The 23,004-nt window shown below is 48.9% G+C and overlaps 1 protein-coding gene across 5 annotated transcripts in view; it reads left to right on the top strand.

Annotated features, from left to right (window-relative positions):
* MTMR14 (myotubularin related protein 14) overlaps positions 1–23,004 on the top strand; it is a 53,811-nt gene that overhangs the window by 17,500 nt on the left and 13,307 nt on the right. For 4 of the 5 annotated variants that reach the window (XM_003894137.2, XM_003894136.2, XM_009200274.1 and 1 more), the window contains exons 4-16: positions 2,381–2,456; positions 3,066–3,126; positions 4,619–4,741; positions 6,147–6,220; positions 10,903–10,973; positions 11,552–11,626; positions 16,714–16,780; positions 18,113–18,198; positions 18,414–18,490; positions 18,737–18,773; positions 21,376–21,446; positions 22,254–22,312; positions 22,495–22,633. In XM_003894137.2, coding sequence (XP_003894186.1) covers positions 2,381–2,456; positions 3,066–3,126; positions 4,619–4,741; positions 6,147–6,220; positions 10,903–10,973; positions 11,552–11,626; positions 16,714–16,780; positions 18,113–18,198; positions 18,414–18,490; positions 18,737–18,773; positions 21,376–21,446; positions 22,254–22,312; positions 22,495–22,633 — 1,016 coding nt within the window. The remainder of the gene's footprint in view (positions 1–2,380; positions 2,457–3,065; positions 3,127–4,618; positions 4,742–6,146; positions 6,221–10,902; positions 10,974–11,551; positions 11,627–16,713; positions 16,781–18,112; positions 18,199–18,413; positions 18,491–18,736; positions 18,774–21,375; positions 21,447–22,253; positions 22,313–22,494; positions 22,634–23,004) is intronic. The other variant, XM_009200275.1, reaches the window with a different exon arrangement.

Genomic DNA, 23,004 nt, shown 5'->3' with positions numbered 1-23,004 from the left:
TTTCACCATGTTGGCCAGGCTGGTCTCAGACTCCTGGCTTCAAGTGATCTGCCCACTCTGGCCAAAGTGCTGGGATTACAGGCATGAGCCACCACACCTGGCCAATGGCCAAAGTTTCACATCCTACTTAAGATATGCTTTAAGTGTAAAATACACATCAAATTTTGAAGATTTAATAGAAAAATGTAAAATATTCATTTTAAAAGTGATTACATGTTGACATGTCTTGGATATGATGGGTTAAGTAAAATATTTAAATAATTTTTCAAACTTCAGTTCAAGCATTGAGCGGTAAGTTCTCATACCATTTTCTCCCCAAACACTTGTGTCTGGCTTTGTTAGACCACTGAAACTGGAACAATTCATCTTTCTTTTTGTTTAAGAGGTGGGGAGCAGAGGTCAGAGGTTACTAAATTAGCAAATCATCCAGAGTACTTTTCCACAGACAGAATTAGAGGCCATTCCTAACTAGGTAAATGGATAGCATTCAGGGTAGATCTTGCGTTTTCAGTCAGGAGCCAGCTTAAAGGGCAGAGATGATGGGTTATAAGTCACAATCATGAGGCAGGTGTCTATCAAGAGGAGTCAACCCTCCCCCAGGGGACTTCCTGAAGAGGCTGGTGCCCCACTTGGGGACTTGGCCAACTTGTCCTTCTCCATCTGACTCTGGGGTTTTGCTGGCCTAGGTCTGGCTGCCTCAGTTACTAAAAAGACAAGATCAATAGAAGGGATGTGGAAGAAGAATTGGGAACAGAAAAAGGGTCTCTACTCAACAGCCAAAAAGAAGGCAGCTATCTTCACTGAAAGATTTAACAGAAATAATGCAAAGGAGAGTGAGGTCAGCTGCCAGCAGCTTAGATGAAGTGGGGAGGGTGGACATTATACAAATGCCAGTGGAACAGGCAGCCACACACCCTGCCAACGTCTTGAGGAAATCAGACTTAACTCCTTTTCTTTGGAGTCTTAGAGGTCCTCAGCCCTTTCCTGCAGAAGCATCCACTTTGCTCCTCACTACTTGACTGATTCCTTAAAGCAAGGGCTTTTAACAGGGTCTGGGGATGGGTTCCTCAGTGGGCTTGAGAGAGTCCAGAAATCCCTGGAAATGTAAGTAGATTATGATGTGTATATATATATATTTTTTTTTTCAGGAGATAGTTGATAGTTTTTATCAGATTTTCAAATTGCTTTTAGACCCACAGAAATTTAAGTGGCCCCCACTGGAGTACATCCTACTTAGGCCAGCAGGAGTGCCAGCCCTTGATAGGCTTCCTCAGTGGGCTTCCAGGATAACCTCTCCACAAACCAGCTCTTGCCCCAGCACCAGTAAAGCCCCTCACTCTGTCCCAGGTAGCTTTTCTATTGCTGTCCCCACCCCTAGGCTGCTGCTACCTCAGGGAGAGCCAGAAAGTGACCTAGTTGTTCCCATGCACAACTCTTTGCTGTAGCAACAAAACTTTCCTTCCCATTATGTCACAGGTAGAGAAGAAGCCTTCAGATGGTACTTGGCAATCTTCCAGGGATCCACTTTCCATTTGCACATTGTGTGACCCGTTTAGCAGTGAGCTTCACTCCTTTTCTGTCACCTCACAACTTCCCCATTGCAGTGTAACGGTGCCATGTTCTCCTAGCCTTTAGCTAAATTCTGGGCTGGTTTGCCTTCCCATCACCAGGTATCTCCTCCTATTCCCCCCACCCTACCACATTTCAGCAAACACTATTTATTTAAACAAGTAACCTTACAATTAGATATTGAAGTTTGTGCCAGTTGCCTGGTTTCTAGAATTCTCTTACAGTGATCCCTTCAGTGATGAGGAAAAGAAAGCTCTAGAACATTTCTCACCCAGCCCCACTAGAAAGGTTGTTCCCATCTATACTGAACAGTTCCAAATCACAGTAAGCACATAGGCTTTAGGGGTCAGTGGGTTTGGATCAAATCCTAGCTTACCTCTCATTATATGACCTTACATATCACTTAACCTCCTTTAGCCTGTTTTTCTTTTCTTCATCTGTGTAACAGCAACAATACATGCCACCTGCCACATCTCCCTCATGGGCTTGTTGTGAAAATTCAGTGAGAAGATGGCGGGTTTTTCAGTACCATGTCCAGCACGTGGTACACATGCAACAACCACCCAATCTGATGCGATCCTGTTGGTAACACTGGCGCCTCTTGTTTGGGAGTGAGACTCCCTCAGTAGAGGTTGTGAATTAAGTACTAGGGATCTTCTGACTGATTGTGGCAGCCTTGATGCTGATAAAACTTTGGGGAGTGCTGGGCCCATTATGCTGGCCTGGAAGAATCAGAAGAGTCCCAGGTGTTCCTTCAACTGTGCATGCTTCAGAAAACCATCTGACCCTGAAAATGCTGTTTCTCTCCCAGCACATTTGCAGGTCGGCCACACTGGCTGGATGGGGAGAGCTGTATGGACGCTCAGGCTACAACTATTTTTTCTCAGGTGAATGTTGAACAGCATCCTCTGATGTAGAATGAGAACCCAGTCATAGAGAATAGCTACCTGGGCTGGGCGCCGTGGCTCACGCCTGTAATCCCAACACTTTGGGAGGCCAAGGAGGGCAGATCACAAGGTCAGGAGTTCAAGACCATCCTGGCTAACTAAAAAAATACAAAAAATTAGCTGGGCGTGGTGGTGCACACCTGTAGTCCCAGCTACTCGGGAGGCTGAGGCAGGAGAATCACTTGAACCTGGGAGCCGGAACTTGCAGTGAGCCGAGATCACGCCACTGCACTCCAGCCTGGGCAACAGAGTGAGACTCCATCCCAAAACAAAAGAATAGCCACCCATGGCCACAGTAGAATAGGTAGGGGGTCTCAGTGAGCTGGGTGGAGATCAGGGGCCTGCCTTTGATCAGGGACCAGGAGACAAATAGGAGTTCACCTTAGAGGTGAAGACTACCAGACATATAGGGGCATAGTGTTTCCTTAAGGGTAGAGCCATGTTGGCCCAGCCCACTCTTGGCACACGGGGAAGGAGGCTGGTGAGGAGGCCCCTGTGTGGAGCCCTGGGTCACCAGCCTCAGTACTGACAGATAGGTTTCTCTGGCAGGGGGTGCAGATGATGCCTGGGCAGATGTGGAGGACGTCACGGAGGAGGACTGTGCTCTTCGGTCAGTGCTGAGTTGCTGTGGTCAGGGGCTTGTGTTGGGGACGGGGTGTCTGGCCAGAGATGGCCATGTTCATATTGTCCATGTGTATTTGTCACTGGTTCAGGTGAGTGGATTGGCTTCTTTCCCTTCTGTCTGCCAAGTCTGTGCCCCTGATATAGGGCTGTTGAAGTCCACTGAGTGCACATCTGGATTCACAGAGAACATCCCACTCTTGGGGTTCCTGGTACTGCAGGCCTGAGATAGGGCCCAGACATCTATATTTGTTTAAAAGCCCCAGAGTTGCCAGTTTGCAGCTGTGATGCTGACTACCAACGTGCCACATCTCACCCAGTACACCTGGTACTGAGGCACAGGGCAAGGGCTACAGTCCATAAGTAGGAGACATGAGGTCTAGCCTGGAAGGCACATTTGGAGACCAGATGTGTCACAGCTGCATGGTTGGTATGGAACAGGAGTTTGAATCCCTATAAAAGGAGGAAATGGGCTGGTTCACACTCTTCCTATCCCCTTTCCAAATGTTTTTAGAAAACAATGCTACAGGTTATTTTAGAAAAGCTCCTTTGCATGGTCTGTACCACATGGAAAGTCTTTAACTGGTGTCAAGCATCTCTGGAATGCACACAAGCACCCTAGTTAAGATCAGCTTCCCAAATCATAGTTCAGTTCATGAAAGGGCATCTTGCTATGCTCAGGTTCTGCCTGTTAGCTCTGAAAGCAGCGGCTCTGGCTTGTGCTCAAGAATGTTTGGCTTTTCTCCCTAGATCAGGTGACCTCTGCCCAGCCAGGTCACCATCTTCAGCATATACTGTTCTTGGCAAGGAAACTACTGGGGACAACAAAGCAGTGTGGATTAAAAAAATAAAAAAGTAATGGTGACTGTTTATGCTTTCTACTTCTGCCTATATCTGCAGGGCTGATCAAAAGGCAGCACTGAGCATTAAAATTTTTATCTTTCTCTTTGCTTTATTGGCCTGCTAGGTAGAGGGAATTTACTTGCTAGTATTTCATAGTCAGTTGATAAAATAGCTCTAAAAACTTTATCTCTACAAGAATTTCAGACTGTTACATTATGAGCAAGTCATGTGGCTAAAAATGGTCATAAATGGGGGAAAAGGAGGCGGTGGAAGGAGATCAATTCTAATGGAAATGGAAAGATTCTATCAGCCACCAGCCTGCTGCTTTTTAGAACCCTGAGATTATCTTGAGTCCTCTGGCTTAATGTCAAGCAATGCCAGAAAGTCCTTTTCCATTTCCACCTGCAAATTGCTCCTCTTTGAAATACATCCCAGAGATGGGGGTAATCTCTTAGAAAGTCACCTTTCCTGCAACCTCTCTGAAACCAGTTGTCCTGTTTGGCACCCATGCGTCCACCTAGCACACGCCCCAGCTTCTGGAGAAGAGTGACATCCATACTTCCCTGAATGAGTGCCCACTCCCTGGCTCCTCTGAGTGAACATGCTATGTAACTTCTTCCTCTGACTCTTTATTTCAGAAGTGGTGACACGCATCTTTTTGATAAGGTCAGAGGCTATGACATCAAGCTGCTTCGATACCTGTCAGTCAAATACATCTGTGACCTGATGGTGGAGAACAAGAAGGTGAAGTTTGGCATGAAGTAAGTACAGGGGCCACAAAATGAGCAGAGGCAGTGTGTACAGATTTGTAGGGCTGGCATTAGTATGTAGCTGTCACTGCGTGCTGGCCTTCTTACAAAGGGCTTTCTGTACATTCTCTCACTGTATCTTCAGACAGCCCTACAAAACAGGTATCAGTGTCCCCCTTCTACAGATACTGAAGCACAGAGAGATGAAGTAGCTTGCTCAGGTTGTACGTTAGTGACTGTGGCAGCCATCAGTCTCTACCCAGTGCTCTGCTGCCACTTTCTCTTCCTTTTTTTTTTTTTTTTTTTTTTTTTTTTTCTGGCTCCAAGTTCTATGCCATGTGTGGCAGATTAGAATCTCTTAATTTTTAAAATTTATTTTTCATAGAGATGGAGTCTTTGTTGTCTAAGGGGGTCTCAAACATGTGGCCTTTAAGCAATTCTCCTGCCTCAGCCTCCCAGAGTGCTGGGATTACAAGTATGAGCCATTGTGCCTGGTCCTAAATTTCTTTTAAAATTGAACAAAAAAATCAGCATATATTCAAATTTTACTTCAGTGACTGCTGTCATATAAAAATAACACATATGAACCAAATTCAAATATAAGAAGTCAAAACTAAAAAATAGAGCCTGGGTTAGTGATGAGACTGTAGGAGCTTTTTCCAAAATTTTGTTTTTTAAATGATTTTTAAATGTTTTTAAATGATCCTAAAAGGTGATCTTAGAAAATAAGGCATACTGAGGCTAAAATTAGAGCTCACCTATCTGAGATCTGAATATTGCCTTATTCCTCCCTCCCTTTATCTGTCAGAGTCCCCAGTGTTTATTTTCAGATGCTGTTTGTTCACCCTGTTTAGAAGTGGGCTCAGTGACTATTAGAGAAGACAGGAGAGCAGGAAAAAAGCTTTCCCATAGGATCATATTATTTGGCTCTCATCTCACTCCTGGGTCAGAGTGGCTACACTGTGTGCATTTTGGGGTCAGAGAAGGTAGAGTTCTTTTTTTGAGATGGAGCCTCACCCTCTCACCCCGGCTGGAGTTCAGTGGCACGATCTTGGCTCACTGTAACCTCTGCCTCCTGGGTTCAAGCAATTCTTCTGCTTCAGCTTCCAGAGTAGCTGGGATTACAGGAGTGCACCACCACACCCAGCTAATTTTTTATATTTTTGGTAGAGAGAGTGTTTAACCATGTTGTCCAGGCTGGTCTTGACGGGGTTTCTCCATGTTGGGAACTTGACCTCCAGCCACCGCACCCGGCCAAAGTTATAGTTCTTAATTGTACAAAGTAGGCACTGCTGAAGGGAATTATTAACATTGAAGAATACTTTTTTAGCAGAAGCTTCATTTGTGATTATAACCCTTATTTGGGGAATGGTGTGTGTGTTGCGACACTGTAACACCTTGTGTCCTTGTCTTGTAGTGTAACCTCCTCTGAGAAGGTGGACAAAGCCCAGCGCTATGCCGACTTCACTCTCCTCTCCATCCCGTATCCAGGTAGGGGGCTCTCTTCTAGTGGCGGGCATTCTAGGACTGGCGACCTAGGGGGCCATGAGCAAGCCCTCTCTACTTAGTTACACTGGAAGCTTTCCTGGAGGGTTTGCCTCAGGCAGCGTAGGACATTTTAGTTCCTAGTCACAGGCCACACTAAGCGTAGGATAGTGTCCTGGGGAAGGGGCTTTCCACTCAAGGGGTCTAGGGATTGAGCACTGTCACTGGTCCTAGCCACAGCCTTAAGTGAAGTACTTCACCCCTCCAAGCCTCAAGTTTTCTCAGAAACTTGGAACAATTTAGCTCAGTTTTGATTTATATGAAAGTGGTCTGTGCATGAAAATACCATTTAAGTGTAAAATAACATTATTAGTACTCTGTGTCAGCAACTATACTTGCTGCTCTAGCCTGAGTGGATGTCACGCTTTGGGTGCATGTCTTGAAGTGATTGAGTTATTTATGGAAATTGCCCCAGGCAAGGCTATTCTGGTGGTAGAAGAACACATAATTGCTATGTTCCCAGTAACTGGACAGTGGCCACACCATGTTGCAAAGCACATTGGTATCCACAAAGCTGCATTTGTCCCTGGCACATAAAAGTGTGTGCAACCTGTGGCCAGGGCTATATTCTCTACAGTGGATATTAAAGCTGTTAGTCTAGTTTGTAGCATGCAAGCTTTCTGGCAATACATGCCTGTTCAGCAAGGGAGGGCAAGGAGCTCTAACATCAGTGCAAGATGTTGTCAGCAGACAACAGGGAGTAATATACTCTTTCTCCTTAAAACCTCTCTCCTGTTTCTCAGCACCAGCATCTGCCTTCAGTCTTGTGTTGGACCTTATCTCCTCAATCTTGGGGCCACACAGCCATGAGCAAGGGCAGGCAGGTTCATCTAGTGCCTTGTAGGAGGGGTGTCCTCATCATGTGCAAGATGGTGGTATCCAAACTCCAGCCCCTGGTAACCTGGCACCTCTGCAGGGGACTTCCCCTGCCTCCTGCAACCTCTCCTGAGTCTGTTCACTGTTCTCTGCTAGCATAGTGTTTGGTGCCACATAGAACTGGGCAGGAATCCCAGCCCTAGCACTGTGTCTCCTTGAACAAATCCTGTAACCCTTCTGAGCATCAGTTTCCTCCTTAATAAAATGAAGATAATGGTGCTTATTTCAGAGTGAAGTGCCGGACCACTCCATAACAGGTGTCCTGTAAATAAGGCCCAATGATGAGTAGTTGGGAAAACCTCAGGGAACCTCCTCTTCCCTAAAAGCAAGTTTGGGCTGATGCAGATGATGATGATGATAATGATGCTAGAGTGAGCTTGGCAGTATCAGACCCACACTGATGGGAGTATCCTACCTAAGGGGGTCCACACTGGAACCATTGGGTAACTCCATAGCTAGTTTTCAGACATAGTTTCCAGCTCCCAGGAGATGCTTCGGGGGTTCCACAGACTGAACTCTGCAGATTTGCACTGCCTGAGGAACCAGGCATTACTTCATTTAAATTTAGGTTTCAAGTAGGACTTGGTTTGGAAAAAATAGTTTTGCTAGAAGTATAAATACCATTGCTCCAAAATAGTAGCGCAGTGTCCTTTCTGCTATAGTTTGGCAACTTGTTACAAGACTCCCAAAATGTTATCACCCTTTAACCCAGGTATTTTTCTAATAATTGGTCATTAGGCTGTAATTCAGCCACTTGGTGTTGAGGACGTTCTTCATGGTGTCTATTTGTAATAGCAAAACAAGAAATGTTTTCACTAATCAGAATAATGATTGAATGATGGAACATCCATCAGTAGAATGAAATATAGTATAGTCATAGAAGAATCGGAAATCGGCTGGGCACAGTGGCTCACGCCTTTAATCTCAGCACTTTGGGAGGCCTAGGCAGTAAGATTGCTTGAGCCCAGGAGTTCAAGACCAGCCTGGGAAACAGCGACACTCTGTCTCTACCGAAAAAAAGAAAAAGAAAAAAAATAGAAAATGCTTACACTTTTTGATACGGAAAACATCACAGAGCTTAAGATAAGCAGGATACAGAATCACATAGTATACTCTCAACTAAGTAAAGGAAAACGTGCTTACAAAAAAAGGCTTAAAAGGAAGTGTGCCAAAATGTTAAGATGCCTGAATGCTTTCCCCAAAACTATTTTTTGTTGTAAGAGGCACCAAAACCTGGGTGCAGTGGCTCACGCCTATAATCCCAGCACTTTGGGAGGCCAAGGCAGGCAGATCACCTGAGGTCGGGAGTTCAAGATCAGCCTGACAAACATGGAGAAACCCCATCTCTACTAAAAATACAAAATTAGCCGAGCGTGGTGGTGCATGCCCGTAATCCCAGCTACTCGGGAGGCTGGTGCATGCCTGTAATCCCAGCTACTCGGGAGGCTGAGGCAGGAGAATCACTTGAACCCGTGAGGTGGAGGTTGCAGTGAGCCGAGATTGTGCCATTGCACTCCAGTCTGGGCAACAAGAGCGAAACTCCGTCTCAAAACAAAAATAAAAACAAAAACATAAAAAAGACATCAAAAGAGATCAAAATTTGTATGTACTGCATCTGACAGTGTATGTGTGTTAGGGAAGGTAATGAGGATCAATAAAAATAAAAAAGCTGGAGATGGGGTGAGACACCATTACACACCCAAATAAGAGGAACAGAAGAATCACTTTTTATTTGATAGACTTGTGTTCTTGTGTTTTTTTTAAAAAAAAAACATATTTCTCTTACTTTATAATAAGAAAAATAAAATAAAATTACTATTATCCAAACCAAGTCATGAGCTGCACTTTGATGCTGTTTGAGGAATCTCAGTTGAGCCCTATGATGACTTTGAGGCTCAAACAGGTACTCAGTAGTCTCAGTTCTAGCTGTGTCACTCTATCTTGGGCCCTTGGAAATGAGAAGTATTCTGGGATCATTTCTTTCAGCACACCAAAATAGATGGGCCCAAATTCTGCAGCACAAATCTAATCTGTTTCCTCCTTGAGTGAATGGCTCTTCTCATCCTGCTTTTGGTCCCTCTCCTCTTGCCTGACAGTGGTTCAGAAGCCTATTCAGGTAATGAGCATCAGGCATTGCCCTGAGTAGAGTCTGTTTTAATTCTGTTTCTCACAAAAACTGCTTCTGTATCATAGGTGGGTCTGAACTCAGCCTAAGGCTTGCAGTGTTGATTTGAGCAGCTAGAGTTGGGAAAACAGCACTTCACAAGAGCTCTGAGAGATAATTGGTGTCTCTTCTAAACCTGGGCTCATAACTCAGGGCCTCTGTCTGAGATCTGTAATTCTTCTTTCTCCCAGTGAGGCTCCCAAGAATAGGCTAAAGTATAATGACTGAGGATTGTTTCCAGACTTCTTGAGGCCTGGGGATTAGAGTGCAGGGTGTGTATGGAATGAAAGACAATTCTGGAAAACATGGACTGGATCTCCAGGGAAGCTTTTCTATCTTCCCTGAGGTGGCCTCAGACAGGAACTTGGCCCAAGAATTGCTGCAACATTCCATGTGAATCCTTGCAGCTACTTCCCCTGAATTTGGATGTTGTTTTCTTGCCTCTGGGACCTCACCAGACTTGGAGGTGTGGCCAAAGCTACATGCCCTCTGAAGTTTGTGTAGAGGTCCTGATTGAGGTGCTGAGAATAACTGCAAGCTAGCCAAGTGCCTTCTCCCACGGTATTTCTTGAAGCCACCAGGAGCTCTTGGAGGACCAGATGCTCACTGTGCTATGGTCAGACTCAGCAGGGGCAGACCACAGCCTGGGGGCACAACTCATTCTCTGTGACCAAGGCAGCCAACCCCAAGTGCAGAGCAAAGTAGTTGACTTCAAGCTGTGGGCTGGCACTGTGGGCTCTTGTTGCAGTGGCAGTGTGATGACAATGGTGTGCTGCCATTTGAGTGCCACTTGGATCAGTGCTGTGCTACGTGTTTTATATGTATTCTGTCATCCTTAAACAGCCATTTTACAAATGAGAAAATCAAGGCTTTGAGACATTAAACAACTTGTTCAGCGTTACAGTGTTAAGTAAAAAGCTGAGATTTTAAGCTGGGAATGTTGCCAAAGCCCTATTCTCTCCAGTGTTTCTCTCTCTATTCCTGAGGGCTTGTCCTGGTGGAGTTACTTACGATTTTTCCACCAAATAATATAGAAAAGTACCTCTTTGCTTTGTTGGGCATGGCAATGTCTCTTGAACACCAGGTTTTAGGCACTGTCCATGGGCCTTTCCAGTATGTTAGGATGTTTAGTCTTCACTAAAAGCCTGCAAGGCTAGCATTATTTGCCCCCATTTTAGAGATGAGGAAGAGTGATCCTCTGCAGCTAGGCTGCAGTGGCTCACGTTGTGAGTCATGCGTTTGTTTACTGGGATTGGCACTACAGAGACCTGTAGGACAAAGGGACTTGCAATGTGGGGGAAGTGACTGGTGACCAGTGAGCATAGATGGAGAAAGTTACAAAGAGGCTGAGAGCACACGGTGCCTCGTGGAAAAGGCATGCAGCCAGGAAACCAGAGGGACTCTAGAGGCTCGCCTCTGGCTTTTGCCCACCCATGTCAGCCTTGGCCTCACTGGAGCCACTAGTTTGGCGAAGTGTGAGCTGGCGGCCCCCTCTACACAGCACTCAGGGACCTGGGTCTGGCCAGAGCTATCTCAGAAGACTTTGGGCTGGGAAGGGAGGTGTCATAACTCTGCCCTTCTTTTCCAGGCTGTGAATTTTTCAAGGAATATAAAGATCGGGATTACATGGCAGAAGGGCTCATATTTAACTGGAAGCAGGTATGAGCAATAACATACATCAAATTGGGTCTTATGTCTCTTTGTAAAGGAAGACCAAGGAGAACAGCAAGCAGTCTTTTGGGGGAAAGTAACTCCCTCTTTCCTTTCTCCCCTGATTGTTTTTCTTTCTCTCCCTCTTCTCTTTGTATATACATGTTAAATTTTCATCATTATACTTTCCTCTCCCCTTTATTTGTCTTTTGTTTAAGGGAATTTTTCAGAAACAAGATAGGAAAAGCCCTTCTTTCTATACTCTCTGTGTGAAAGCTGGGGGCAGCATTCTTTGCCTTCCCCAGCCTGTAGGGGCAGGCCATGGAAAACCTGCTGGAAGCTGAACACATATTGATCTTGCATGTTTCAGCAACAAACATCAAATGTCCGACTAAAAAACTCTACTCAGCTGTAATGATCTGGTCACATTGATTTTTAAGCTGTCACTCCCAGGTAGCACAGGTATCTGGCCCAGAGAAGGCAAGCGCTGCCTGTGGTAGTCACAGCCTCAGGACTGCAAGCTTCCCCATCACCTTAGCCTCCTCTGGTGGCCAACCCACATCTCACAGGAGTCTTTCTGTCCCCAGGACTACGTTGATGCCCCACTGAGCATCCCTGACTTCCTGACTCACTCTCTGAACATTGACTGGAGCCAGTATCAGGTGAGGGACCTGACTCAAGCATTGAGGGCAGGATAAGGGAGTGGGGACCAAGAAGACCCCTGACGTCTGCCCCACAAGGTCCTCATGTGTTTGCCTGATGGGCTGGTTTGTGCCCTCAGATGCCTTTGGCCCTCTGACCTCTCAGAAAGGAGGAATTGTGTGTCCGTTCAACTATCTCTTGATTTGCTCATGTCCCAGAAAATCAAAGCTTTCTGAACGTGACTCATTCAAAGATTTGCATCCACCAGGGGGTTCTGTTTCCAGAGGACCTCATAGAGTCTGCTATTCCAGATCTGGGCTTTAGTTACTTTTACATTTTTCCTTTTAAATGTGTGTTCAGCCAGAGGAAGTACAGAGCTGCCTGACCTCATTTGATTATAGAAACGTTAAAATTACTTCCACCATGCTCTTCTCCGTCACTGCACACCATGGAAGGGGCCCCTAGTCTTACTGGAAACATTTCTCTACCCTTACTTAGCCCACACAGTGTGAATGCTGCCAGTAGCTTTGCTTGTCACTTGCTTCAAACAGAACAAGTAGTTTTGTTTTTCTGCGACCTTTCCCATGTCCTGTGCCTCTGCCTGGCTGCCACCTCTCAGCTTCCTCTTGTCTGGCTGACATACTGCCCTTCAGGCTTTGGCTCAAGTGTCTGCTTCAGGAAGACTTCCCTGATCTGCCTCTTCCTTATCCCTGGCGAGTTGGATGCCTGCATCTATATTCCCATTAACCCCCTGGGCACATCCATCATGGAATTTTCCACTGAGCTGTAGTCACTGATTTAGAGATCTGCTTCCCTGAAATCCTGGAGGACAGGGACCCACAGTTTGTGTATCCCAGCACAGAAGCAGGCACAGAGCCTAGAACTTGAAAGACTGAGCCAGTGAGCAACAGAAAACATTCTCCCTCCCTGCTAGTTTCCCCTGTCCCCAGGTCTAGACAGCTCCCACCTAGCCTTGAGATCTCTGTCTTTGAAAGGCTGACCTGGCTATGTTAAGCAGCCCATCACCAATGTCAGTACTGTTGTCCTGATAGCAGCAAAGTCCATCTTGTTTTCTCTGTATATATCCAGCCCCTAATCACAACGTTTATGCTCACAGCAACTGTTTGAGTGTATGAAGTAGGGTGATGTCAGGTCTCCCCTATGCAGGTGTTTGCAAGAGAGGGAGCACTGGGAAGGAAAGCAGGCCAGTTTATTATGGTCTGGAAGCCTGGAGAAGGAACAGGTTTGGGCTACCTGTGCTGTGGTCTCATGTCCCAGGCTGTGTCTAGACAGATTGAGTAGATAAAAGAACCGGCAGGTTTCCTTCTTTATGTGCTGTATGCAGGGGTCAAGTAGACTCTGCCCCAAACCACCCTCTTTCTGGTCCCTTCCGGCACCATTTTTTCTCCTTATGCAGGTACAAACTGGATCTGATGAACTACTCAGCAAATGAGATGTGACAGTTCCAGGCACTGGTCCCGCCAAGGATGTTTACCTCTTTAGGAAGGGGTCCTGTGCATGTGAGGAGGTACTCTGCTTAGTAGATGCAGGCCCTATATCTAGGTCCCAGCTTGCCTGGCCCTTCCTGCAAGGCTCTGTGGCCTAGAACAAATGACCTCACTTCCCCCTGAAAGTGGTGTTGGCAGTACCTATTTCAGAGTTGTGCCAGGCTCAAATATGATCACTGCTTGAAAGGGACTCCTGAACTGAAATACCAGACAGATTGTAATGATAATTATGAAGAGGCTGCTAGCTGGCTAACTCAGGGAAGTGAACACTGATAAACTTCCAGGCGTGAAGGCAGCAGGGCTGGAGTGTAGCAGTCAGGCAGGTGCCTCCTAAGAGGCCACCTCTTCGGTGTTGCTCAACCTGTTTATCTCACTGGGGCTCCTAGCATCCTCTTCCTTCACTGGGTGTGGGCTCTGCCCTTTCTGCCGGCAAAGCCCTGGGGTGCTGGTACCCTGTTCCTTTTCACCATCTCCCCAGGTGATCTTATCCATCGTCCATGCCATGAGCCCACAGCCAGGCCTCTCTGATCCATACCTGCATCACCTTTCACACATTGTCCCTTCAGGTGGCCCCTCAGACTTAAGCTGTCCAGAGTAGAGTTGGCCATGGCCACCGTTCACCCAGATGCTGACACCTGAAACTTGAGTTCTTTGCTCCCACCACATCCATCACCAGCTCCCATTGGTTCTCTAGTCTCTGCCCCAGATGCAACTGCAATCCTTCTTGCCCTCATCTCCCGTGCAGTGCCTAGCTCAGGCCACCACTGTCTCAGTGCATCTCACAGCTGAGTATGGGGCCTCACTGAGGAGTAACTAGAAATGAAGTGCTCAGATAGCAACCACTGAAATGATAGAGCAGGGCCATCATTGTCACCCCTGCCTTAAAACCTACCACTGACTTCCCATTTTCCTCACAATACAATGTAAGAGCTTGTACATGGCCTACCCAGCTCCATGCAGTCTGGTCTTGCCTGTTCTTGTGACCAGCTGATCTTCCTGCAGCCCCACTGCCTCCCTTCAGCTCCTTAAGAAGGCATCCCATGGCCGGGCACGGTGGCTCACACCTGTAATCTCAGCACTTTGGGAGGCCAAGGCAGGCGGATCACGAGGTCAGGAGATCGAGATCATCCTGGCTAACATGGTGAAACCCCGTCTCCACTAAAAAATACAATAAATTAGCCGGGTGTGGTGGTGGGCACCTGTAGTCCCAGCTATTCGGGAGGCTGAGGCAGGAGAATGGCGTGAACCTGGGAAGTGGAGCTTGCAGTGAGCAGAGATCGCGCCACTACACTCCAGCCTGGGTGACAGAGCGAGACTCCATCTCAAAAAAAAAAATGGCGACCCTCTCCAGGTTCACACATGCTGTTTTCTCTGCCAGAAACACATGTTTTCTTTGTTGCTTATGCTGTCTCATGTCATTACCTCTGAGAAGCCTTCCCTGATGTCCCTACAGATCAGGCTCGGCTCTCCAGTCACATGGTCGCACAGCATCCTAGAGGTCTCCTTTTAGTTGCACACCTGCAGTGGTTAGCTTTGTCTCCCCTGTCCTGTGACTCCATGAGGGCTGAGGTCATATTCACCCTTGTGTGCCTGGTGCCAGGCCCTTCAGGAGGCATGCAGTGTGAGGCTCACTGAATGAATGAATGAATGGTAGGAGGAGTTGTGGCAGGACACATGTGTCTTGCTGCCCTCCATGTAACCGAATTGAATTCCATAGAGGTATGCCCTTTCTGTGTACTAAGACCCCTCTCTGGGGCTGCTGCCCCTCAGGCACTCAGCATTGCCCCACCTATGAACAGGCAGCAAGGAACATTCTGCAGTGACCTCCTAGTCCCTGAACACTAAGCCTTAGAGATGCCAAAGCAGCCTCTGCCCTCATGGAGATTAGAATAGGAAAATAGGCAACAACATAACCATCGTCTACAGCAGTGGTCACAGAAGCCCCAAAGAGAAGATAATTGGGCTGGGCCTTTGAAGGATGAATAGGAGTTTGCCAACTGGGAGAAAGAGTACTCTAGGCATAGAAACATAAGCAGAGACATGGCATTCGACTCAGCTCCCAGAGACTTCATGATGCACATAGGATGAGAGAGTCAGGCATGAGCCTAGTTTTTTGTTTTTTGTTTTTTGGTTTTTTTTTTTAAAGCTTATCTCCTCAGTCCTCACTTTGAGCAGTCCCCTCAGACTTCTGCTGCTTACTTTGGTGTTATAGGAAGAGTAACTACAGTGTAGCATATGATTAAGAATGTGGACTTTGGAGTCTGGCAGGGCTTGATTTAGCCTTCAGCTCAGCCATGTGACCTTGGGCCTCTACCAGCCCAGCCCTCCCCAGCCCTGGGAACTTCCTGCCCCTCCCTGATGGTCAGCATCTCCTCCAGACAGCCATCATGTTGGCTGGCACTCCGCAGCTCTCTAGTCCTTAGCGGGGCCTGCCCTCCCCGGCTGCTGCAGTCATCCCCCAGCCCACTTGATGCTCACTGGGCTTGGTGCAGTGCAGCTCCTACCTCCCTCTCCTGCTTTTCCTTGCCCTGTGAGAATCACTGCTCCATCGGCAATGGTGTGTCTGACACGTTGAGCCAGATGAGTTGAGAGATCCCTTGTGCAGCTACTGATAATGACTTTATTAGCACAGCACTGCAGCGCCTATCTCTGGAGCCACTAAAAGTGGGTCAGAACTCTCCAGGGGCGTGGGAGGGTCAGGTAAATGAGCCTGTTTTAAATTCCTGGGAAAGCCATTCCAATTACAGGTGCCGTGTTCCCCCTCCCCCTGGGAAGTGCTGTCTTGCTGGCATGCGTCCTCTCTGCACAGCCCCAGAACACTGCTAAGCAATTGTATCTTAAGAGAACAGAGGCTGCCCCAGCTAGGGAAGAGGGTGCCGCAAAACTGGGTCAGGCCCTTCCATGGAGTTCCAGATTCTGAGTGGGCTGTTTCTTAGAGGGTCTGGACTAGACCTTGCACTTGGGCTAGGACAGAGGTTCTCATCTTTAAGGACTTTTGCTTTATTTCCCATCTCCCACCTCATGAGCTTCCTTTTTAAAAAGACTTTCCTTGTTAGACTCCTTATTTATTGTTTATCAAAAGATAGTATGCAGTAAATAGCAATAAAAAGCAAATGAAGCATGTTTGAAAAGGTTGATGTTTTACTTTCTATGATGTGATGGCAAATGAAGCAATGAATCTTTTTATGTGGCCATTTGGAGACATTGGCCACAGCCTCAGGGCTCTTCATTTACCTGTACTGAATTCCTGGACAGCCACACCAGGAGCCCAGCACTTAGAGGACCCTAATGTGGGCAGGGGGCTCTGGATCACCCTGGCCTCAGCATCCCTTTGTGTTCCTCACTCTCACATTGGGTCAGAACACACTGAGTAGGGGGTCCACAGGCTGAGGGGTGCAGGGAGAGGTGGTAGGAGCTGCTGGAGATGGAATATGAATGTCCCAGATTATCTGGGATTCAAAACCTGTGGTCTGTGACCAAGGGCCTTGTGTAGTTGCCCCAGAATAACTCTGGGCATTTTATTTTTTAAATACTTTAAATTCTAAATCTGAGTTAATGTCCATTCTTAGACCCCTTTTCTTCTCAATTTTCTCCAACAGTGTTGGGACCTGGTGCAACAAACACAAAACTACCTGAAGCTGCTGCTTTCCTTAGTTAACAGCGATGGTGAGTCTGTCTCCTCCAGATCCCTCGAGCCACTGCACCCTTGGGGAGTTCCCAGTTCATTCTGCCTCAACTGTATGTTTGTTGGAGTCGCACACCTAACTTTTGCACTGTGGGAGAGGGATTTGGGGAGTTCCTAGAATCCCAGAGGCTGGGTGGGATTTGTCCATTGGTGGCTTTATTCCATGTCCTCAAAATCCTGGAAAACAAAATTAAGAACTCATTACCATCTCTGCCATGCACAGGGTATTTTCACACTGGCTCAGCATTGCTCATCAGCATTGTGTGTGGGGCCAGGATGGGCCTCTCATTCAGAAAGATGAGGCATGAGATGAGAGAATCAATCCTGGCTGCTCAGCGGATGCACACAGCCTGTAGAGGCCCTGTTCTCCAGAGTCCTCCACCCAGTTTGGCTGTTTTGATGGGATGGGCCTGGCTTGCTCAATGTCTCTAGAGCAGACGGACTCTAAATCCCTGGTAGCAATCAGGACTTCTGTAGGAGTTGCACTTGCTCAAACTAATGGAAATGCATTGGCTTATGGAACCAAGAAGGCCCAAGAACAGAGCCAGGTGAACACCATAAAGAATCTTTCTCTGTTTCTCAAAACCACTGTCTTGGCCTCATGGCTGGCAGCCATTCCAGACCTGTCTTCCGCCATCTTAGCTCCACCAGGGGAGACTGCCTCAGTCTCTGGAGTTCCAGTAAAAGTCTGAGCTCATGCTCATTGGCCCAGTTTGGGTTAAGTGCCCATCCTTGAACTAGTCACTGGAGGGAGAGTTGCCACAAAGTCACATGCCAGCCCTTGGAGCCAGGCACTGGTTCTCTAGCTGGGGGCAGTACCTACCCCTCAAAGCACTTCTGGAAATGTGTGTCTGGCATATTGGGTGCTGTAGAAACTAGAGGATGGGGAAGGTAGTACTAGCATGTGGTTGGAGTTGGCCAGGGATAGTCATTGTCCTGCAACTCATGCAGCCCTGCACACTGCCCACTCCCCGCACCCAAAAAAATACTTGTAGTGCCCTCTGAGAAACTGGGTAGGGATGTCAGCCCTGCCTAAATGACCTGCGCAAAGTGGACTGTGCAGGCTGCACTGTGTCCCCAGAAGTACACTGAGAACTATAGCCAGAAAGGAAGAAAGGAGGCTACAAAGCCAGATGCCTGCCACTCACCCCGTTCTAGGACTAGGCTGGAGAAGAGCCGTGGGGAGGCCACTGGGGAAGACAGAAGCTGGTGGGGCCTGGCTCTCTCCACCAGGCCAGGGTGGTGGTACTTCCCTGCTCATCGGCCCATGTCTGATTCTCTCCTGGGCATCCTCTCCTGTGGTTCCTGAGTAGATGACAGCGGACTGCTGGTACACTGTATCTCAGGCTGGGATCGGACCCCCCTCTTCATCTCCCTCCTGCGCCTTTCCTTATGGGCTGTGAGTATGAGTGGGCCCCTACCACGCTCTGCTCTTTGGGTGTGTTAGGATTGTCTCCAGACAGGTTGAGGCAGGGGATGCCATTGCTCAGAGCAGATGTGTTTAACCCTGTCCTTCAGGGTGTTTGTCAGCTTGCGTTGTCACTGGGTCTGGTTATGGTTTAGCTCCTGGGGACAAGAAGAGGGCTCTGTCACATCTCCTGTGGTCTCTTCCAGGATGGGCTCATCCACACGTCCCTGAAGCCTGCTGAGATCCTCTACCTCACTGTGGCCTATGACTGGTTCCTCTTTGGGTGAGCCTTTGCAGGAGTCAGGTTTTGGGGCCTTGGTAACAGTTTCTGTATGTAAGTTGTGTGGTGGCTCCCTTGACAGGGGTTGGAGGTAAGGATAATTCTACCCCTTGAGAAGGACCAAAGCTGCTGATCAGGCCCCATCTGCCATGCTGGTGCCAGTGACACAGTCTGTGTCTGGTGACCCTGTCCTCTTGGCCTTGTCATCTTGGTGCTGCTGACTTTGCCTCTCCGCCCTCTTTTTTTCAGGCACATGTTGGTAGATCGGCTCAGCAAAGGGGAGGAGGTGAGTGCCACCTATGATTTGTGGGCACAGCTCAGCACTGAAAGAGGGGCAGGGGGTGGCCTGTCTGAGTTCCATGTTTTAGGGACAGCTCCTTGCCCCAGGTATGCAGGGATGTGGCCCCCTGTCCTGTCCTCCTGAGGCAGCATGGCAGGACAAGCACCCACACAGTAGCTGTCTGTTCTGGGCCTCGTGGGCCTGTGCCGTGGAGATAATACAAGCCCACACGTCGGGGTGAGCAGTTACAAAGCTTCTTGGCTGCCTGTGATCTTTCCTCTCACAGGCCATTCGTTTTCTCTGCTCAGTTCTCGAACCATCTTACAAGTCTTTTCTGTGCCCCTCGTCTCTGCAGCTAAAATACAGCAGCACTTCTCTTCCTCACCCTCCCATCACACCCTTCAGCCACTTTTCAATGTCAGGGCGCCTGGCAGCAGGGTCCTGCCCCTGATAATTGCCTCCAGGTCCCCTCTCCTCTGGACCTGCACTTCCTTCTTCTTCCCATGTGCTCAGTACTCTCTACCCCATGCCCGTCGCCACCTCTGCGCCCCCATCCTGTCAGCCACTCTCCACAGGCCTTACCTGTTAGTGCCTGTTTTCATCACATGCAGGTCTGGAGTCGGCCCTGAGTGTGTTCCCTAGTTGGCCCCCTTACTCCCTGGGTGACCTTGGGTGATGTGCTTCACCTTGAGTCTCCTGGTGTCAAGCGTGCTGCCTCACTAGGAGAATGAGTCCAGAAGCCCAGCATGGAAGCTGTCCCACAGTGCCAGCTCCTTCTCTTTGGCCCCCACTCCCCCATTTTCCCAAAGTGTGTTTCTCATCTTTCTCACCCTCGTGAGGCTGCTTCCTTCCTGGGCATCTTATCTCGCGCCTCCTCCTTTTGTTCCTCCGTCTCAGCTGCTCCTCTCCCCTTCCAAATCTCTTCTTCTGAACACTTACCGCATCTGCCAGGGCTGTAGAGCTCTAAGCCTATTCCTCAGAGGGCCCCATGAACTTCCTCAGAGGCGGTGACTTTGGCATTGAAATCAGTGCTTAAAGAAGCCTCTTTGTAGCCTCTCATTTTGGGACTTGCCCGGAGCTCGGGGACATTCTACCCTCCCTGTAATCTCCCTACCCCCACAAAGCAGACCAGATCTGCCTGCAGAGGGTGGGGCTGAGCCAAGTAGTGTCTGAGTTTGAGCCCTTGGCATCTCTCCATGTAGACAAGAGGCTCTCCTCAACTGCAGCGTTCGTCTTCAGGACCTTTCGTTTACCACCCCCGAGACAATCCAGACACTGATGTGTCCAAAGCAAAAACCCCAGGCCTATTAGTTAAACATGATTGTGTCATCTCCCCACCTCACCTTGGAGGTTCGAGGAACATATTAGCATATTAAAGACTACAAAGTCTGCAGTGAAAACACCTGTTTAATCTTATGTAACACAATAGTTTCATACTGACCCGACCTGGGCAACCCTCTCCTTGTGCGGGGAAGCTCCTTGCCTGGGCACACAGAGAAAAGAAACTGACAGGGCTCGTGGGATGCCAAGTGGGGATTTCTCTGAGGGAGGGGCTCATGGGCCAGGCCTTTGGGAATCACCACAGAAACAGAAGCCTGGTGTGTGCTTCCTGGAGGCCCCTAGGCTAGGCACTGGCTGAAAGGAAGAAGATAATTGCTCATGGAGGTGGGGATATGGGTGGGGTCAGGAGCCTCCTGCCTGTGCCCATCTCAGGCTTAAGACTTGACCCTCACAGCTTCTCAGCAAAGGGAGGCTCTAGACCAGACAGTGGCTGCCCACACCTCTAGGCTGCCCACACCTCTAGTTCTGAACCAGTATTTTTGGGTGCCTCTCCTAAAAAATGTGATTCCTTTGCCTTCCATTATGTTCCTGCTTTGTTCATTATTCTCCCTGTGCCCAAGTCATCTCTCCCGCAGCTGTCCTTCCCTGTTAGCGTCTCTCCCTGGGAATCTTAGAAGAGTGGAGAGGGTACCATTTCAATTTATCCTTTTTAACCACTTGAGAACACACATGTTGAATTTGACGATAGTTTGAAAAATCGCTGGCCTGACCGGGTATGGTGGCTCACGCCTGTAATCCCAGCACTTTGGGAGGCCAAGGTGGGCGGATCACGAGGTCAGAAGATCGAGACCATCCTGGCTAACACGGTGAAACCGTGTCACTACTAAAAATACAAAAAATTAGCCAGGTGTGGTGGTGGGTGCCTGTAGTCGCAGCTACTCGGGAGGCTGAGGCAGGAGAATGGCGGGAACCCGGGAGGCGGAGCTTGCAGTGAGCTGAGATTGTGCCACTGCACTCCAGCCTGGGTGACAGAGCAAGACTCCGTCTCAAAAAACAAACAACAACAACAAAAATTGCTGGCTTAACCCTGGCAGTCAGTCCCAGGAAGGAAATCCCTTCCTGCCTTCCCCCGGTCCAAGTGCATCTGCCAGGCCCTGCCAAGGCCTCTGTACCACCCACACCATTTATGGACCAGAACACCCACAGAGTCCCACAGCAGGGCCACTGTCCAGCAGGGGCCTTGACCTGAGTGGCTGGCTGCCCTCTCCTGGGAGTTCTGCCTCCTCGGTTCTTATCATTGTGCATTGCTCTTTGGTCTCTCCTTTAGATTTTCTTCTTCTGCTTCAATTTTTTGAAGCATATTACCTCCGAGGAGTTCTCTGCTCTGAAGACCCAGAGGTAAGTGGAGGCCTGCACGTGTCATGCTGGGCCAGGGCACTCTGAGAAGGGCTGCTCCCTGGCAGGCAGAGGCTGGCCACCTCATTCCCGCCCTGCCTCCCTGCTTGTTGGGCTGGTGCTCCCTCCTGCGTTTGCTCTGAGGGCAGGGTAGCGGTCCCTGCTGAAGGCCGCTGGTGAAGAGGCTCTTCTGCAGGGAAGGCCATGTTGGGGTCAGCTTGGAGTCACACTAGCAGACAGGCTTTGGGACAGATGAGTGGTCTCTGATGGCCAAGAGAACAGGTGCGTTGCTGCAGGGAGAAGCCAGCCCAGGAGTAGGAGGACTCTCAACTCCCAGTGCGCTCAAGCTGACTCTTGCCCTCCATGGCCTATAGCAGAAAGTGTGGCTGAACACTGCAGCCCCCTACAAAGGGGCAGAAGGCTGCTTCCAGCCTGGGAAATGCAAGCATCTTGGCTGGCAACTGCCTTAGGACCCCTGTGAGAGTTGGGGTCTTGCCTGAGTTGGTTTGCCTTCCTAATCTGAGCTACAAGCATGTTGGGCCAGATTTGAACGCGAACACTCAGGGCACAAGCTGATGAGGAGGATGCAGACCTTGCTGGCCTCAGAAATCTGCACCTGTGTGTTGGACAGAGCCTTGCAGCATGTGTCCCAGCAGTGGGCCTGGTGTTTTATAACACTCCCTAGGCTAGGACCCATCTCCATGAGTTGCTAGTGAGTTGAGCTGCTTTCCAGAGCAGGCAAGATTAGGAACGGGAGACAATAAAACCCCAGATAGATCTGGAATTTACTGCTCCAGCTTCTGTTTCTAGGAGGAAGAGTTTGCCAGCCCGGGATGGAGGCTTCACCCTGGAAGACATCTGCATGCTGAGTGAGTCCTGGGCCCCAACAGACTTCCCTTCCTCCATGCATCTTCCCGAGTACAGATCAGGCAGGAACTGTTCGTCCTAGGAGTTTTTTTTTTTTTTCCCCCTAGTTATGTGGTATAGAAAAGGTGAGGGACCAGTAGTGGGAGAAGGTAACATGCTGACTGATGGCACTGGCTACTTTTAGGACGAAAGGACCGTGGCAGCACCACCAGCCTTGGCAGCGACTTCTCCCTGGTCATGGAGAATTCCCCAGGAGCCACTGGGAGCTTCACCTATGAGGCCGTGGAGTTGGTCCCAGCAGGAGCGCCAACTCAGGCAGCTTGGTAAGGGGCCAGACTGGGACCAAGGTCACTCACAGCTGTGGCCCAGGGCCATCAGCACCAGGGAGTCAGGCTGGAGCCCCGAGAACAAAGGGGGCCCCCAACAGAAGAGCTGAGAAGATAGCTCCGTGCTCCTGCTGTCTCTACTGGGCCTCGGAAGCCAGCCATCTGGTTGGTGAAGGGCACTGCCTGTGGTGGCCCAGGAGCATAAAGGGCTAGGGCTCCCTGTGGGACAGAGAAGCGGCTGGGCAGGGTAGGGCAGGGGGGTGCTGGGAGGCTGGTATTAGAGGAGCTCCATTGTATCATTTGTTGGGGAGATAGGGGGCCATTTTGGAAAAAGAAAACCAAAAAGGTGGGTATAAGATGATAGGGAA

This window comes from Papio anubis, chromosome 2, assembly GCF_008728515.1.
Source record: "Papio anubis isolate 15944 chromosome 2, Panubis1.0, whole genome shotgun sequence".
Lineage (NCBI taxonomy): Eukaryota > Metazoa > Chordata > Mammalia > Primates > Cercopithecidae > Papio > Papio anubis.
Note: the sequence above shows the minus strand (reverse complement) of the source record. Positions and strands in the feature narration are given on the sequence as shown.